The 18,577-nt window shown below is 46.0% G+C and overlaps 1 protein-coding gene across 1 annotated transcript in view; it reads left to right on the top strand.

Moving 5' to 3' along the window:
- LOC123668238 (scavenger receptor class B member 1) overlaps nt 1-16,237 on the top strand; it is a 75,612-nt gene extending 59,375 nt beyond the window's left edge. The window contains exons 6-11 of the mRNA XM_045602011.1: nt 345-571; nt 3,442-3,599; nt 4,156-4,277; nt 6,926-7,051; nt 8,389-8,531; nt 15,636-16,237. Of these exons, the coding sequence (XP_045457967.1) occupies nt 345-571; nt 3,442-3,599; nt 4,156-4,277; nt 6,926-7,051; nt 8,389-8,531; nt 15,636-15,747 (888 nt within the window). The 3' untranslated portion in view covers nt 15,748-16,237. The remainder of the gene's footprint in view (nt 1-344; nt 572-3,441; nt 3,600-4,155; nt 4,278-6,925; nt 7,052-8,388; nt 8,532-15,635) is intronic.
- Nucleotides 16,238-18,577: the final 2,340 nt, after the last annotated feature.

The raw sequence follows: 18,577 nt of genomic DNA, 5'->3' as shown, positions 1-18,577 counted from the left end.
ATATAATGCTATAATTTAATATACACGAAAGTCAACAAGTTTTTCAAGTAAAAAGTCAACTTGAAAAATGGGCTTGGGTTTTTTTTACGCAGGACGTGATCAGAACACCTACAAAACCCCCTATTTGAAGGAGCGCTTCATATTTCATGCTGTGCTGTTTAGTAAAATCTATCTAATATATATATTTCAAATTCACCTGTTTGAAACTTGGCAAGTTAGAACAACGTCTGAACTTTGAATTATGTGTATGTATAAAGTTGAAGGAATATATTCTCAATAACACAAATACTCAATCACTTGAGTAAAAAAAATACAATAAAGAGTATTAATTATTATAATTTCAGAAAAACGGCACATCACCAGAAGAAGTTACCATGTTCAGTGGAGCATCGGACATCACGAAATACGGCCTATACGAGCGCTACAATTACAGGGAACGCCTGCCTCACTGGACGACTGATGAGTGTAACAGCATCTCAGGGTCCGATGGTTCCATCTTCCCGCCTCACATCAGTAGAAACGATACCCTAGCTGTTTACGATAAGGACCTTTGCAGACTTCTACCTCTGAGGTAAGTTTTATTTTTATTTTTATACAACTAGGTCGGAAAACAAGCGAACTGCTCACCTGATGGTAAGCGATTACCGTAGCTTAAAGACGTCTGTAACACAAGAAACATCGCTAAACGCGTTGCCGACCCTATCCCCAATTCTCTCTTGGAGCTCTGGTCACCTACCCACAGAAACACAGCACTGCTTGAAAACAGTACTATTTAGCTGTGATCTTCTGTAAGGTCGAGGTACTACCCCAGTCGGGCTGCTCCATATTTTGAACAGGAAATTTCCTGTTGTGCTTTACCTTAGTTGAAAATATACAAAGTAGCATTTAATTGATTAAAGAATTGTAAAAAATCGTTTAAGCAGTTTTAGTTTATTCGTTAGAGGCCGTAAATTACATTACACGGATTTCACGATTGACCACTTCCCCGTAAAGTCCGGCGTAAAGCATACTGCATACCCAGTTACCTACAAAATCGTATTATGAACTTATTTTAATGCAAGTCGACGATTTAATAAACAATCACCATTATTCACGGAAGGTTCGATAATTCCAGCAATGATCCAATGTTTACGAAACGAAATTAAACAATGAACTCATTGACGATATGTTTGTTGATACAAGTCGCTGTAAACATTCCAGGTTGACGATATTTTGTCTGGAAATATCAAGTTTAATACCGTGAAAGACATAATCAATGACAGTAGGGTAGTGGGGGGCAAGGGGGAGGGGTATCATGTCCTGGACTCTACTCACAAAGGGACGCCAAATATTCCGCAAAACAAAAAGTTGTTGGAAATATTATAGGGTTTTCGAATGGGAGGCGTTTAAAACGTATTGTGCCCCGGGCGCGAGTTAGGCTCGCTACGTCTTTGATCAGTGATATACAATACAATAGGATAAGATACGAGAAGTAAAACTTCTCTAAGTGCTTAAAGAAGTTTTACTTCTCGTAGCTTGACTTCAGCTGGTGAATGCGTGACGAGAGCGTTACGAAAAGTTTGATCGGGCGAGGCGAACAGAGCAAGAGAGAAAGGTGCGAGCACGCATTTTCTTTCTCTCTTTCTCTCATAGCCAGTCACGTTTCGTATATCTAAGACACAGTACAGGGCTATGGCTAAGGAAGTTTTACTTCAGTCGTGTGGTCTAAAGCACATTCCCTTTTTTTCTTGTTTGAGAACACAATTATTGTATTGTGGATTGAGTTCCGAACCTTCTCCTAAGTGGAGAAAGAGTCCTATGCCCAGCAGTGGAAGGTTTACAGTTTGAATCAAGTACTTAACATTTTAGTTCAATGTTAATACCCTTATCTCTGTTTCAAATAAAACATTCTGCGTTAAAAAGCTTGTTTATTACAAAAGATGTGTGTACTGTGTGGCTACAGTACTACTAAAGAATATAGCCACCCCCTCTCTTCCCGTGGGTGTCGTAAGAGGCGACTAAGGGATAACACAGTTCCGCTACCACCTTGGAATTTAAAAAGCCGACCGGTGGCGGGATAACCATCCAACTGCTGGCTTTGAAATACAGAGGCAGAAGACGGGCAGCAGCGTCTTCGGTGCGACAAAGCCAGTACTGCGGTCACCAACCCGCCTGCCCAGCGTGGTGACTATGGGCAAAACACATGAGTTCACGTTATTTTTGGCGTAAACTTGTGGAGGCCTATATCCAACAGTGGAGTGTATAGGCTGTAATAATGATGAAAAAAATTACAAAAGATAGGCTATAAAAGATCATCTTGCGAGGTATAGAAGCTAGTGAAAACGACCCAATCGCCTAGTCTTACATCACACCAATAACATTTCACAACAATTTTTCTAGAAATAAAGATAATTTAATATCACTTAAAGTTTCATAATATGTTTTAAATATTTGGGTTAATATCCACTAATGGTTATATAATGGCCGTGTTGTTATAAACGCATCAAGGAGTGATGTATTCGTTATGAGGATAATCAGATTGTTTAATTTTTTGTTTAATTTGTATCAGGTATAAGGCTTCTTATAGAAGTAGGAAAAACTGTAAAAAAAGTTTTCCTTGTACCACAATTAAGGATTGCAATTCGGTTTCGTTGTCAATCCGGTCTGGATCCAGTCGGATTTACGAAAAACCGGTAAATAGATCAAACCATTGTAATCTAACTTTTCTTTTGCATTCCAACATAAGTAGACCGTTACTTGCGCGTCAAATTTATATGAAAAATAGAAATATATAAATAATTTATTTAATAATTATTTTAGACAAATTTTAAAAAGAGGTAACAATGATAGTCTCAGTTTCAAAACAAATTATAGGTATATCAATAGCAAAACATATCTAAACTTGTATTAGAGCTACAAGGTTCATATCAACTAATAAATATACTTATGGCAGTACAATCATTGATACAAAGGTTATGATTTTTAATAATAGGCACGCCAACAGTACAATTAAGAAAAATATTTTCAATAAACATAATGTTTATTCATTGATGTTTTAACATTGAAAAGTAATGAAATGAAATCATAATCAACGTGAATATTGAAAAAATGGTCAGTTAAATACACATTGTTAGGAATAACTAAAACTTGTTAGTAAGTAAGATCATCTAAGTTAGATCATTTTAATCATCATTTTAAGATAATTTTAAATTTAAACGGGATCACATGAAAATAGGTACATAAGAGCAGAAAAGAAGTACAGGTAGAAAAAGAACGAAAGTGCTCTCTCTCTTTCTATTTTCACTAAATCTTATCTCCCTCTCAACTTCCGTTCGTCTCGCCCGATTACATTTTTCGTAACGCTCTCGTCACGCCTTCACCAACTTCAGCAACTTCCCATATCAAGCGAGGACTTCCTGTATCCTTGTTAAAAGTACTATATTCAACTTAATTACATTATAGATACTTAAAAGATGTGGAGTCTTCGGCCGGCGTCGAGGGCTACAGGTTCACACCCCCAGAAGACGTCTTCGCTAATGACGAACACAATAAATGCTACTGTCCCGCTGGAGCTCCCTGTTCTCCGAACGGACTCTTCAACGTATCTCTGTGTCAATATGGTAAGTAAATATAATATATGCAGATATGTTGAAACCAGGTGATTAGTTTGACTAGTCCCTTGGCGCAGTGTACAGTGATCCTGCTCTCTGCTCCATTATATACTGAATTATGTCGTATGTGTTTATGTCGACTTTGCTGTGTGATTACGGCAGTAAAGAATATAGCTACCACCTCTCTTCCCGTGGGTGTCGTGAGAGGCGACTAAGGGATAACACAGTTCCACTACCACCTTGGAACTTAAAAAGCCGATCGATGGCGGGATAACCATCCAACCGATGGCTTTGAAATACACAGGCCGAAGACGGGCAGCGCGTCTTCGGTGCGTCAAAGCCAGCCCTGCGGTCACCAACCCGCCTGCCCAGCGTGGTGACTATGGGCAACACACATGAGTTCACGCGATTTTTGGCGCGAACTAGTGAAGGCCTATGTCCAGCAGTGGACTGCAATAGGATGAAGTATCTGTGTGTGTGTGTGTCTGTGTGTGTATGTCGACTATATTCAGTAAAATTGTAATCAAGGATTCTGTTACCATTATATATGTCCGTTGTTTCCCAGATTCCCCCATAATGCTGTCGTTCCCCCACTTCTACCTCGCCGACCCTCGTCTCCGGGAGGCGGTGGAGGGCGTCTCCCCCCCGGACCCCGAGGCACACAGACTGTACATCGATATTCAACCCGTAAGTATACTATAATATTATACACAGTATATGCACATTACATCAAATTATACATACCATACATTATTATGGTATATACGTCATATACGCTGGAGTATTATACACTATGTAATTTAAAAAACTATTAATTACGTATAATTCTTTAAAACTATACACTACATAATAATAAAAGGTGATACAGTCACAGTTAAAATTTCTAGTTACTATTCGGCATATCGTGATGTTTTATGGCCTACGAATCGTCTGAATAACCCGTGAAGTGAAGTAGATATCAAATTATTTCAGTACTTCCAATACCTAAAAAGGTAACAAAAAAAGAAACTACCTTCTCAAGTCTAGATTTCGATCCATAAAAATTATACTTATTATAAGCTAATGTAAGGTTTTAAAAGCACTTAAATAGGTCGTTAGCAGATTCTTCTTTTTAACCGACTTCCAAAAAAGGAGGAGGTTCTCAATTCGACTGTATTTTTTTTTTTTTTTATGTATGTTACATCAGAACTTTTGCCCGTGTGGACCGATTTCGACAAATTTTATTTTAATCGAAAGGTTTTGTGTGCCAATTGGTCCCATTTAAATTTATTTGAGATCTAACAACTACTTTTCGAGTTATATCTAATAATGCGATTTTACTTGACGCTTTTTTCGTCGACCTACGTTGTATTATACCGCATAACTTTCTACTGGATGTACCGATTTTGATAATTCTTTTTTTGTTGGAAAGAGGATATCCCTAGTTTGGTACCATGATAACGAAACTAGGATCTGATGATGGAATCCCAGAGAAATCGAGGGAAACTCTCGAAAATCCGCAATAACTTTCTACTGGATGTACCGATTTTGATAATTCTTTTTTTGTTGGAAAGGGTGCCGCGCTTTGTGGGTTTGGTAGTTGTAGAAATAGAATAATATACTAGTTTTTAAAGTTATAAATTTTAATAGCACGCGGTCAGAAAATAGGGGGTAGGTTCGGAATCAGGCGCGTTAGGCACCTGATTTTCAGCCTTTATTTCCTTAGCTGGCCCACGCCGCGACAACGTACCTTAGAAGTAATATGGAAGGACACTGGCCTGACTAATTCCCGGCGATGATGGTCTTCAGTTCCGTCTTCGTCCGATGACCGGCGGAGATCTCCACCGGTGTAAATGCCGGTAATCAGTCAGCCCGTTATTAATCGAGGGCAGTGACTCGATTTGTAGCAAAGTATAATTAAAGATATAAATCTTAAAGTAAAAATAAATCCTGGAACGAAGAAAGTTCCGAGTCAGAAAAAGAACAATTCAGAAACCAGTGTCACAATTAGCAAAATAATAAATAATTACAATTATCTCGTTAAGTTAAGAACACCAGCAATATGTAATTATAATAGATATCATGAGAACTTACCCCAGCGGGATTTAAGCCGAGTTAGGGTCGAGGTTAGGTCTCGAGGTTCGGCGGCAACGAAGTGCAAAGAAAAAGAAGCAAAGACACGCGAGCAAGGGAATATTGACAAGCAAAAGTCAAGTATGAAAAAGCAAAGTATGCGTTAAGCATAGTCTGTATTTTTATAAATTATTAAGTTTAAATTTAGACACCAAATTATTTTATAATTTAAGGAGTAGACAGGAATATTAAATTTAGAATTTCTAATTACAATTAAATTGATTTTATTAAAGAAAGATCAATAATTACCAAAAAACATCAGCGGCATCTATCAAGTCCGTTAGAGAAAAACGCCGATATGAAACACCAATAGTCACGAAGTGTTGAAACATGCCGATAGATGGCGCCACAAGTAGAAGCATGATAAAAATAAAGTGAAAAAAACTTAACCTTTACTACAAGATCTTATTTATTAGAGTAACGTTCCAGCACAACGTTACAAGGGAATATCTGTAGTTTGATACCATGATAAGGAAACCAGGATCTGATGATGGGATCTCAGAGAAATCGAGGGAAACTCTTGAAAATCCGCTATAACTTTTTACTGGGTGTACCGATTTTAATAATTTTAATCGAAAGCTGATGTTTGTCATGTAGTCACATATAAATTTTATTGAGATCTGATAACTACTTTTTGAGTAATCTTTGATAACGCGTAGTTACTTGACTATTTTGTCGTTGATCTACGTTGTATTTACTCGTCGATGTAATTGAAGTCGGTTTTTTTTTCGTTTGCGAGCAAACACAATTATTTATAATCTTTACTGGACACAATTATAATACATACCATAAAAATATTACTCTGACTCCTACACTATGTTACAGAAACCAGTATCCTCTCCTTGATTACGCGTAACAACAACTTATGCTCTTAGGGATTAATTATTATTAGTTTAATACTACAAAGCAATGCTAACTACACACAAACAAAACAATACTAAGTTTGAACGCGCCAACCTCAAGAAGTGGTTCTGCAAACAAACAAACAAACTCTTCAGCTTTATAGTGTTAGTATAGATATATAATATATACTGAATGAGAAAGTACCTCGACATTACAGAAGATCACAACTAAATGATACTTCTTTTAAGCAGTGTTGTGTTGCTGTGGTGAGTAAGGTGACCAGAGCTGTTACGGATATTGGGGGTGGGTGTGCTAACGATCAGGTGAACGTTACGCTTGTTTGCCGACCTAGTTGTATAAAAGAAAAATATTTGTTTCAGGAAATGGGCACAGCGATGCGTGCCCGAGCCCGCATACAAATCAACTTAGCGGTTTCTCAAGTCGTTGACATTAAGCAAGTTGCCAACTTCCCGGACATCATCTTTCCCATACTGTGGTTCGAGGAGGTCAGTGTTGCCATACTTAAGCATCTTAAATCCTAAATACAGTGCCTCTGTAGTATCTAGCAGACTGATATTTACAGGGTACAACTGGTAATTAAATAATAAATAATTGTCTAAGACATACACGCACGGTCGTCTGCTCCTACAGTAAACACTTAATGCTTGTGTTATAGGTAACAGTCGGCAGATGTAGCAATTTTTTTTTTCGATACAAAATTATCGATTGTGGATGGATATTGTGTTTCCGGACCCCGACACAGTTAAAATCCCCACCCAGGGGGCCGTTTAATTAGTTATTAGGGGGCGTTTATTTATTTATTTTTGGGGGTGCGATGGAATAGGGTGTAAAGGTTGCCCGTTGAAACGGGAGGATACTCGGACCAGACGGGTGTTGTGTTTGCTACTGCCGGTGTACCTGTGCGGTTCTTGTGTATATTTTCAATCTTCGGATGACTTTTAATATTGCGATGTAAGATAGGATTGTAGCAATGACTAAAACAAAAATTATACAAATATGTACGATTTTATTTTTGTGTTACCCACACATTAGGAATTCTAAACATTTTTGAATATCATATCAAAAATTGACCGCTCCAGCGGGGATCGCCACGGTTCGCTTAAACCAAATATGAAAATCATCATATCAAGAATTTCGCTCTAGCGGGTACATCGTTCCATAGCTTAATTGGCTAGAGCGCCGACACGGTCAGTCGGAGACGCGGGTTCGATCCCCGCTGGAGCGGTCAATTTTTGATATGATATTCAAAAATGATTATAAAAAGAAACATATGTTATAACAAACTCTGTAAAGAGAGTGTTTTTCTGAACCCCCAACACAGGAGTTAATCCTAGTTGGGGGGTGGGGGGGGGGGGGGGGGTTGAGTGTGAGTCGTTTATTTGTTTAATTACTAACAAAATTGTGTATTTTTTATAAAATCGTGTCATATTGTTGCCGTTTGTATGAAATCTTACTTAAAGACTTGGGAAGTTGCGAGTCATTCCCACAACAAGTATCTACGATAACTTATTGGGAAGACTCAGTGTAACTTATATTGTAAACAGATTTCATGAATAAAGATATTATTATTATTTATTATCTTACTGAATGTCACTCCGCCCGCCCAATACATAAATACATAATAGATACATATATTATAATAACTACTTATATAAATAATATAGTAAATTTACTTATACTTACATATATAAATATAAGCGGGTGGAGGAATACGCCCCGGCAGGGAGATCGAACGGCCGGGGGTTAGGGCTGTAGGCTGAGAAACCTATTAAAGCTGATTATTATTATTATTACTATTTGATCTCCGTTACCACTGTCGCAGGGTATCGACGAGCTGCCGGAGTCGGTGTCGTCCATGCTGCGGTTGGCCACCCGCGTGCCGCCCGTGGCGCGGCTGGTGCTGGGCGCGGGGCTGGGCGCGCTGGGCCTGCTGCTGCTGCTGCTGGCCGTCACCTGCCTCATACGGTACGTGCGCCCTATGTGACTGGCCCTCATACGGTACTGGGCGCGGGGCTGGGCGCGCTGGGCCTGCTGCTGCTGCTGCTGGCCGTCACCTGCCTCATACGGTACGTGCGCCCTATGTGACTGGCCCTCATACGGTACTGGGCGCGGGGCTGGGCGCGCTGGTCCTGCTGCTGCTGCTGCTGGCCGTCACCTGCCTCATACGGTACGTGCGCGCTGTGTCACTTGCCCTCATACGGTACTGGGCGCGGGGCTGGGCGCGCTGGGCCTGCTGCTGCTGCTGCTGGCCGTCACCTGCCTCATACGGTACGTGCGCCCTATGTGACTGGCCCTCATACGGTACTGGGCGCGGGGCTGGGCGCGCTGGGCCTGCTGCTGCTGCTGCTGGCCGTCACCTGCCTCATACGGTACGTGCGCCCTATGTGACTGGCCCTCATACGGTACTGGGCGCGGGGCTGGGCGCGCTGGTCCTGCTGCTGCTGCTGCTGGCCGTCACCTGCCTCATACGGTACGTGCGCGCTGTGTCACTTGCCCTCATACGGTACTGGGCGCGGGGCTGGGCGCGCTGGGCCTGCTGCTGCTGCTGGCCGTCACCTGCCTCATACGGTACGTGCGCGCTGTGTCACTGGCCCTCATACGGTACTGGGCGCGGGGCTGGGCGCGCTGGGCCTGCTGCTGCTGCTGCTGGCCGTCACCTGCCTCATACGGTACGTGCGCCCTATGTGACTGGCCCTCATACGGTACTGGGCGCGGGGCTGGGCGCGCTGGGCCTGCTGCTGCTGCTGCTGGCCGTCACCTGCCTCATACGGTACGTGCGCGCTGTGTCACTTGCCCTCATACGGTACTGGGCGCGGGGCTGGGCGCGCTGGGCCTGCTGCTGCTGCTGCTGGCCGTCACCTGCCTCATACGGTACGTGCGCGCTGTGTCACTTGCCCTCATACGGTACTGGGCGCGGGGCTGGGCGCGCTGGGCCTGCTGCTGCTGCTGCTGGCCGTCACCTGCCTCATACGGTACGTGCGCGCTGTGTCACTTGCCCTCATACGGTACTGGGCGCGGGGCTGGGCGCGCTGGGCCTGCTGCTGCTGCTGCTGGCCGTCACCTGCCTCATACGGTACGTGCGCGCTGTGTCACTTGCCCTCATACGGTACTGGGCGCGGGGCTGGGCGCGCTGGGCCTGCTGCTGCTGCTGCTGGCCGTCACCTGCCTCATACGGTACGTGCGCCCTATGTGACTGGCCCTCATACGGTACTGGGCGCGGGGCTGGGCGCGCTGGGCCTGCTGCTGCTGCTGCTGGCCGTCACCTGCCTCATACGGTACGTGCGCGCTGTGTCGCTTGCCCTCATACGGGACTGGGCGCGGGGCTCGGCGCGCTGGGCCTGCTGCTGCTGCTGCTGGCCGTCACCTGCCTCATACGGTACGTGCGCGCTGTGTCACTTGCCCTCATACGGTACTGGGCGCGGGGCTGGGCGCGCTGGGCCTGCTGCTGCTGCTGCTGGCCGTCACCTGCCTCATACGGTACGTGCGCGCTGTGTCACTTGCCCTCATACGGTACTGGGCGCGGGGCTGGGCGCGCTGGGCCTGCTGCTGCTGCTGCTGGCCGTCACCTGCCTCATACGGTACGTGCGCCCTATGTGACTGGCCCTCATACGGTACTGGGCGCGGGGCTGGGCGCGCTGGGCCTGCTGCTGCTGCTGCTGGCCGTCACCTGCCTCATACGGTACGTGCGCGCTGTGTCACTTGCCCTCATACGGTACTGGGCGCGGGGCTGGGCGCGCTGGGCCTGCTGCTGCTGCTGCTGGCCGTCACCTGCCTCATACGGTACGTGCGCGCTGTGTCACTTGCCCTCATACGGTACTGGGCGCGGGGCTGGGCGCGCTGGGCCTGCTGCTGCTGCTGCTGGCCGTCACCTGCCTCATACGGTACGTGCGCGCTGTGTCACTTGCCCTCATACGGTACTGGGCGCGGGGCTGGGCGCGCTGGGCCTGCTGCTGCTGCTGCTGGCCGTCACCTGCCTCATACGGTACGTGCGCGCTGTGTCACTTGCCCTCATACGGTACTGGGCGCGGGGCTGGGCGCGCTGGGCCTGCTGCTGCTGCTGCTGGCCGTCACCTGCCTCATACGGTACGTGCGCGCTGTGTCACTTGCCCTCATACGGTACTGGGCGCGGGGCTGGGCGCGCTGGGCCTGCTGCTGCTGCTGCTGGCCGTCACCTGCCTCATACGGTACGTGCGCGCTGTGTCACTTGCCCTCATACGGTACTGGGCGCGGGGCTGGGCGCGCTGGGCCTGCTGCTGCTGCTGCTGGCCGTCACCTGCCTCATACGGTACGTGCGCGCTGTGTCACTTGCCCTCATACGGTACTGGGCGCGGGGCTGGGCGCGCTGGGCCTGCTGCTGCTGCTGCTGGCCGTCACCTGCCTCATACGGTACGTGCGCGCTGTGTCACTTGCCCTCATACGGTACTGGGCGCGGGGCTGGGCGCGCTGGGCCTGCTGCTGCTGCTGCTGGCCGTCACCTGCCTCATACGGTACGTGCGCGCTGTGTCACTTGCCCTCATACGGTACTGGGCGCGGGGCTGGGCGCGCTGGGCCTGCTGCTGCTGCTGCTGGCCGTCACCTGCCTCATACGGTACGTGCGCGCTGTGTCACTTGCCCTCATACGGTACTGGGCGCGGGGCTGGGCGCGCTGGGCCTGCTGCTGCTGCTGCTGGCCGTCACCTGCCTCATACGGTACGTGCGCGCTGTGTCACTTGCCCTCATACGGTACTGGGCGCGGGGCTGGGCGCGCTGGGCCTGCTGCTGCTGCTGCTGGCCGTCACCTGCCTCATACGGTACGTGCGCGCTGTGTCACTTGCCCTCATACGGTACAGGGCGCGGGGCTGGGCGCGCTGGGCCTGCTGCTGCTGCTGCTGGCCGTCACCTGCCTCATACGGTACGTGCGCGCTGTGTCACTTGCCCTCATACGGTACTGGGCGCGGGGCTGGGCGCGCTGGGCCTGCTGCTGCTGCTGCTGGCCGTCACCTGCCTCATACGGTACGTGCGCGCTGTGTCACTTGCCCTCATACGGTACTGGGCGCGGGGCTGGGCGCGCTGGGCCTGCTGCTGCTGCTGCTGGCCGTCACCTGCCTCATACGGTACGTGCGCCCTATGTGACTGGCCCTCATACGGTACTGGGCGCGGGGCTGGGCGCGCTGGGCCTGCTGCTGCTGCTGCTGGCCGTCACCTGCCTCATACGGTACGTGCGCGCTGTGTCACTTGCCCTCATACGGTACTGGGCGCGGGGCTGGGCGCGCTGGGCCTGCTGCTGCTGCTGCTGGCCGTCACCTGCCTCATACGGTACGTGCGCGCTGTGTCACTTGCCCTCATACGGTACTGGGCGCGGGGCTGGGCGCGCTGGGCCTGCTGCTGCTGCTGCTGGCCGTCACCTGCCTCATACGGTACGTGCGCGCTGTGTCACTTGCCCTCATACGGTACTGGGCGCGGGGCTGGGCGCGCTGGGCCTGCTGCTGCTGCTGCTGGCCGTCACCTGCCTCATACGGTACGTGCGCGCTGTGTCACTTGCCCTCATACGGTACTGGGCGCGGGGCTGGGCGCGCTGGGCCTGCTGCTGCTGCTGCTGGCCGTCACCTGCCTCATACGGTACGTGCGCGCTGTGTCACTTGCCCTCATACGGTACTGGGCGCGGGGCTGGGCGCGCTGGGCCTGCTGCTGCTGCTGCTGGCCGTCACCTGCCTCATACGGTACGTGCGCGCTGTGTCACTTGCCCTCATACGGTACTGGGCGCGGGGCTGGGCGCGCTGGGCCTGCTGCTGCTGCTGCTGGCCGTCACCTGCCTCATACGGTACGTGCGCGCTGTGTCACTTGCCCTCATACGGTACTGGGCGCGGGGCTGGGCGCGCTGGGCCTGCTGCTGCTGCTGCTGGCCGTCACCTGCCTCATACGGTACGTGCGCCCTGTGTCACTTGCCCTCATACGGTACTGGGCGCGGGGCTGGGCGCGCTGGGCCTGCTGCTGCTGCTGCTGGCCGTCACCTGCCTCATACGGTACGTGCGCCCTATGTGACTGGCCCTCATACGGTACTGGGCGCGGGGCTGGGCGCGCTGGGCCTGCTGCTGCTGCTGCTGGCCGTCACCTGCCTCATACGGTACGTGCGCGCTGTGTCACTTGCCCTCATACGGTACTGGGCGCGGGGCTGGGCGCGCTGGGCCTGCTGCTGCTGCTGCTGGCCGTCACCTGCCTCATACGGTACGTGCGCGCTGTGTCACTTGCCCTCATACGGTACTGGGCGCGGGGCTGGGCGCGCTGGGCCTGCTGCTGCTGCTGCTGGCCGTCACCTGCCTCATACGGTACGTGCGCGCTGTGTCACTTGCCCTCATACGGTACTGGGCGCGGGGCTGGGCGCGCTGGGCCTGCTGCTGCTGCTGCTGGCCGTCACCTGCCTCATACGGTACGTGCGCGCTGTGTCACTTGCCCTCATACGGTACTGGGCGCGGGGCTGGGCGCGCTGGGCCTGCTGCTGCTGCTGCTGGCCGTCACCTGCCTCATACGGTACGTGCGCGCTGTGTCACTTGCCCTCATACGGTACTGGGCGCGGGGCTGGGCGCGCTGGGCCTGCTGCTGCTGCTGCTGGCCGTCACCTGCCTCATACGGTACGTGCGCGCTGTGTCACTTGCCCTCATACGGTACTGGGCGCGGGGCTGGGCGCGCTGGGCCTGCTGCTGCTGCTGCTGGCCGTCACCTGCCTCATACGGTACGTGCGCGCTGTGTCACTTGCCCTCATACGGTACTGGGCGCGGGGCTGGGCGCGCTGGGCCTGCTGCTGCTGCTGCTGGCCGTCACCTGCCTCATACGGTACGTGCGCGCTGTGTCACTTGCCCTCATACGGTACTGGGCGCGGGGCTGGGCGCGCTGGGCCTGCTGCTGCTGCTGCTGGCCGTCACCTGCCTCATACGGTACTGTGCACGTTATGTCACTTGCCCTCATACGGTACTGTGCACGTTATGTCACTTGCCCTCATACGGTACTGTGCACGTTATGTCACTTGCCCTCATACGGTACTGTGCACGTTATGTCACTTGCCCTCATACGGTACTGTGCACGTTATGTCACTTGCCCTCATACGGTACTGTGCACGTTATGTCACTTGCCCTCATACGGTACTGTGCACGTTATGTCACTTGCCCTCATACGGTACTGTGCACGTTATGTCACTTGCCCTCATAAGGTACTGTGCACCTGTGTCACTTGCCCTCATACGGTACTGTGCACCCTGTGTCACTTGCCCTCATACGGTACCGTGCACCCTGTGTCACCTGCCTCATACGGTACTGTGCACCCTGTGTCACTTGCCCTCATACGGTACTGTGCACCCTGTGTCACTTGCCCTCATACGGTACCGTGCACCCTGTGTCACCTGCCTCATACGGTACTGTGCACGTTATGTCACTTGCCCTCATACGGTACTGTGCACGTTATGTCACTTGCCCTCATACGGTACTGTGCACGTTATGTCACTTGCCCTCATAAGGTACTGTGCACCTGTGTCACTTGCCCTCATACGGTACTGTGCACCCTGTGTCACTTGCCCTCATACGGTACCGTGCACCCTGTGTCACCTGCCTCATACGGTACTGTGCACCCTGTGTCACTTGCCCTCATACGGTACTGTGCACCCTGTGTCACTTGCCCTCATACGGTACCGTGCACCCTGTGTCACCTGCCTCATACGGTACTGTGCACGTTATGTCACTTGCCCTCATACGGTACTGTGCACGTTATGTCACTTGCCCTCATACGGTACTGTGCACGTTATGTCACTTGCCCTCATAAGGTACTGTGCACCTGTGTCACTTGCCCTCATACGGTACTGTGCACCCTGTGTCACTTGCCCTCATACGGTACCGTGCACCCTATGTGACTTGCTCTCGCTTTGGCGGCGCGTTGGCGCAACGGTCGCGACAGCTGTTTCAGTCACTCAGTCAGTCAGCTCAGCTTATTGCAGTCCACTGCTGGACATAGGCAGATGTTTATTGAGATTTTTATAAGCGTTGTTATCAAGAATTAATGACCACTGAGCTATGAAATAAGAACACGTTCACTGCGTATCTTTTATTATATTATAAACTTAGTTAATTAAGAAATATTATACGTTCACTTTATTACAGTCGTGTCACAGAGAGGGAAGACGGAAGAGTACTGTCATAGATAATAAACAGCACAGATCATAGTATATATTATGGGGCATACACACAATCTAACAATATTTGTATTGGCCATATAGTTGTTTGTCGTGGTCTGGGCGTTTGTGATTGTATATCGTGTGTGTTCTGCAACCACCGGAGGAAATCCTACTGGGGGGGCGTTGAGGTCGAGTGTGAAGCGTTGATGAGCGCTTATTTATTATCTTACTTCATCGATTCATCCCACCGCTGGGCTTAGGCCTCTTTCCTCGTGTAGAAGGATCGGGAGCTTGTTGTTGTTGTTGTTGTTCACGGGCTCTTTTCCGCAACTCGACGTCTTGGTGCGCCTTTTTTGCGTGATCGGCTGGTGGGCACTATTCGGATCGGGAGCTTAATCCACCATTGAGTGTTGAGGGATATATTCCTTACTATGAGTAACGACTATCTAGTGTATATGATAAGAACCGGGGCTGACAACTTCTTGTGCTCTACGAGACACGGTGGGGAGGCCCACAAGGACAGAAAAATAGACAGGAAATGAATTTTTGCTTAAACGCAATCTGAGCGGAAATCGCATCCGCGCCCGCCAATGTCTATGTGCCGCCGACCCGACACACGCACCATTACACCAAAACGGTCGTCTTATATCGAGTGTCAGTAATTATACATGTAACGGTAGCAATTATACACGCTATACGATTATACATTTAGTAATATAATTATTTATACTTACTATGCCCCGCGATAAATAATATCGGTAATGATCGGAAAATATAGCATATATTTTAGTAGCGTAAAGTTACATATCTGTCCAAAATTTACATTAAAATCGGTCTGGTAGTTAATTGTACGACCAGTCGATCTCATTGCTAAAAAGCGATCTCTTCGTAAAGATTTGATATAAAACACATTTTCACAACTTGTGTTACAGATCCTCACATCGTCAAAGTACGTTGAGGCTGGAAGGTCACGCGGTCGCAAAACCGCCACCAGCTAAAACTCCGAGCAAAGAAAACGGCTACGAACTCAATAATAGAAGATAACGTGGAAATACATGTTTAATATGTAAATAGTGTGTGTGACTACCCTCGACTACGACATGACTACGAACTGACTACCTTTTAAAACATAATTAGAAAAAAAACTACTAAGTTACAAGTGATATGCTAGTAGTTTAGAAACAGGTAAAATTGTTTACTGTATGACAACGACCTGACTACCTTGTAGTACTTAATTCGAGATAAAACTACTAACTTAAAGAAATGTAAATTATTGAATTTTTGACTACCATTAGACTATAGTCTGACTACTTTTTTAAAGTTTCAGTAAAAAACTCCCTACACAAGTCACATACACTAGTAGTTTAAAGATGGATAGTTTTTTTTTTATTTTTTTTATTTTTACACTATCGACGGGAAAAATGACGTATACATTTTTTTAATTTAGCATTTTTACTCGTTAAGGAAACCACCTTGTAACGTCGTTTTATTATTAGTTTTTTATTTTATTTTTTTATTTTTACTTTCTTCCAATGTGTGATAAATGAAATTTAAGATTCGATCAAATATATTTTTTTTTAGTTTTTAAATTTTGACATTCGATATGACTGTATTTTTAATCTGTAAATAATTTTTTACCTTCAATCGGGCTTCGGGTTGCCATTATGAAAAATCTCTTCGGTTTTAAGAAAAGTAAAACGTAGACAATGGGAAGGGAATGTGCGATCCATAATATATTTGGAATCCGTTACAAAAATATTTTTTTTCTTTCTTAAATATGTTAAAATAAAAAAAATGTTTTTTTTTGCTTTCTTAAGGAAAGGGCCTTTGTATCTCAAAAATAAAAATTATAAATTGCAAATACATTGCAATAATAAAACATTTTCTGCAAAAAAATCGCTTTCATTAAAAATCTCATTGCCAATGTACGAAAATAATAAATACAGTATACCTTTCAAAATACAATAATATACCAAAAACAGATAAATACCATTAAGTAACGTAAAAAAGATCAGTATATTTAATCGTGGGTCGCGCATTCGATTCCCGATGTCGCTTGTAAAATATTAATTTACCGATAGACTAGTCTGTATCCGTCCTAGGTTAGTACTTTACCATTTAACTCATTTTAACTTTCGCGGTACGGTCTTAGAAATAATTAGTAATATTTAAGAAATATGTATGTCGAAGACAGAATTATTTTATCATCAGACATATCGATGGCTCCTAAGTATACTGAGTCAGCTAACAACTTTTGATAATTTCATTTTTTAAGATATTAATAACATTTACTTCATTTCCTATCTACCTATGTAACAAAAAAATAAAGTTATTAAAAGTAGAGTTGACTCAGTATACTTAGGAGCCATCGATATAACAGTTGGATAATTAAAGAAAGTATGTTATAACAATAATCTTAGTTTTAATTGATTTTTACAAATTTCTTCTCAGTCGTAACATCACAAGGGGGTTAAAAATTTGCTCAAAAATGCTGATTAATTTACGACCCCTTGCCCCCGACAGTGCTGCCAACGTCCGGATGCGACAAACTTCGCTTTTCGTCCGTATTAGTGACTGTCTCCGACATATATATCGATATATTATTGTAATTATTGAATACAAATTCTTGAACACAGTTATGTAAACTAGCTTTTGCCCGTAGCTTTGTTTGGATTTGTATTCCAAGGGAACTATACATTTTAAGATAAAATGTAGACTGTGTCTTTATCTGGCCCTCTAACTATGTAAGAAACATACTTCAGCGAAAAACAGACTCACCCCACGGATATATTTATTTTTATTAGCAAGAGGTCGCAAGACTGCTACATTTTATTTTTACTAGTTGTGCAAAGCGGTTTCACACGTGTTAATTTGAGGAAAAAAATAGCATAAAGTTTTTTTTTTCTATTTGTAATCTATTCATAAATAGTAATCAATTTCAAATCATAATTTTTTATCAAGCTTTAATTACTTAGACATAACTTGATGTTCAAGAATTTGTTTATTTTTAACAAAACAAAAGAAAGACAAGCTTATGTACTTAGCTTCTATGTATTCGATAATTAGCCATCGTTTCAACGGTTACTGATAAAGCTATGTGACGTATAACGCTATCCAACAGATAAAATTTTATGATATATATTACTATTTCACTATCAAACTCTAAAATATGTAATTACTAGTTCAGTTGAAATAGGCCTCAACAATTTTTAAATCCTGCTGGTAAAATTTATCAGTATCTGTGAGATATACTTTATCAGTAACCGGTGGGACAGATCATGAATCTCTTTTTTCAATTTTTAAACCTTTTTTATATTTAAATTCTATGTAATGTTTTTATATCTATTTTTTTCTTTTGACCAATTTGTCATAAAGAAATACAGTAGTTGTTTTATGTCAAATTGTGAAGAGGACATTAAAAATGTCTACAAATATTTGTCAAATATCAACGAGGGAATCGTTTGAAATTATATAAATGGCATAAAATTGACTAAATAAATAATGAATAGATATTTGTTTTATATTGTAACAGATTTTATTTTTTTAACAATTCACATCTAACAGATAATTCAAAATAACTTGATATAAAAGAGATTACTTTTTATAAAGTTATTTCGAATTAGGTATCTATATTTTTTATCTATGGCATTATTTTGACATATTTTGACATAAATGACATTGACAGTTTTATTCGTACAGAATTTTGATAAACAAATTTATGTATTTTGTATATTTACATTAAATTTTTATTTAAAAATACATATTTTAAGTTGATACGCCTGTTTCAACGATATTTGACAGAAGACAGCATCCAACGGATTTAAGTTTATGATATATGATTCTTTTTTCAATGTCGAATTCCATTGTATTTATG

The sequence above is a fragment of the Melitaea cinxia genome, chromosome 30 (genome assembly GCF_905220565.1).
Source record: "Melitaea cinxia chromosome 30, ilMelCinx1.1, whole genome shotgun sequence".
In the NCBI taxonomy this organism is placed as follows: Eukaryota; Metazoa; Arthropoda; class Insecta; order Lepidoptera; family Nymphalidae; genus Melitaea; species Melitaea cinxia.
This window is presented reverse-complemented; position numbering and strand designations above follow the sequence as displayed.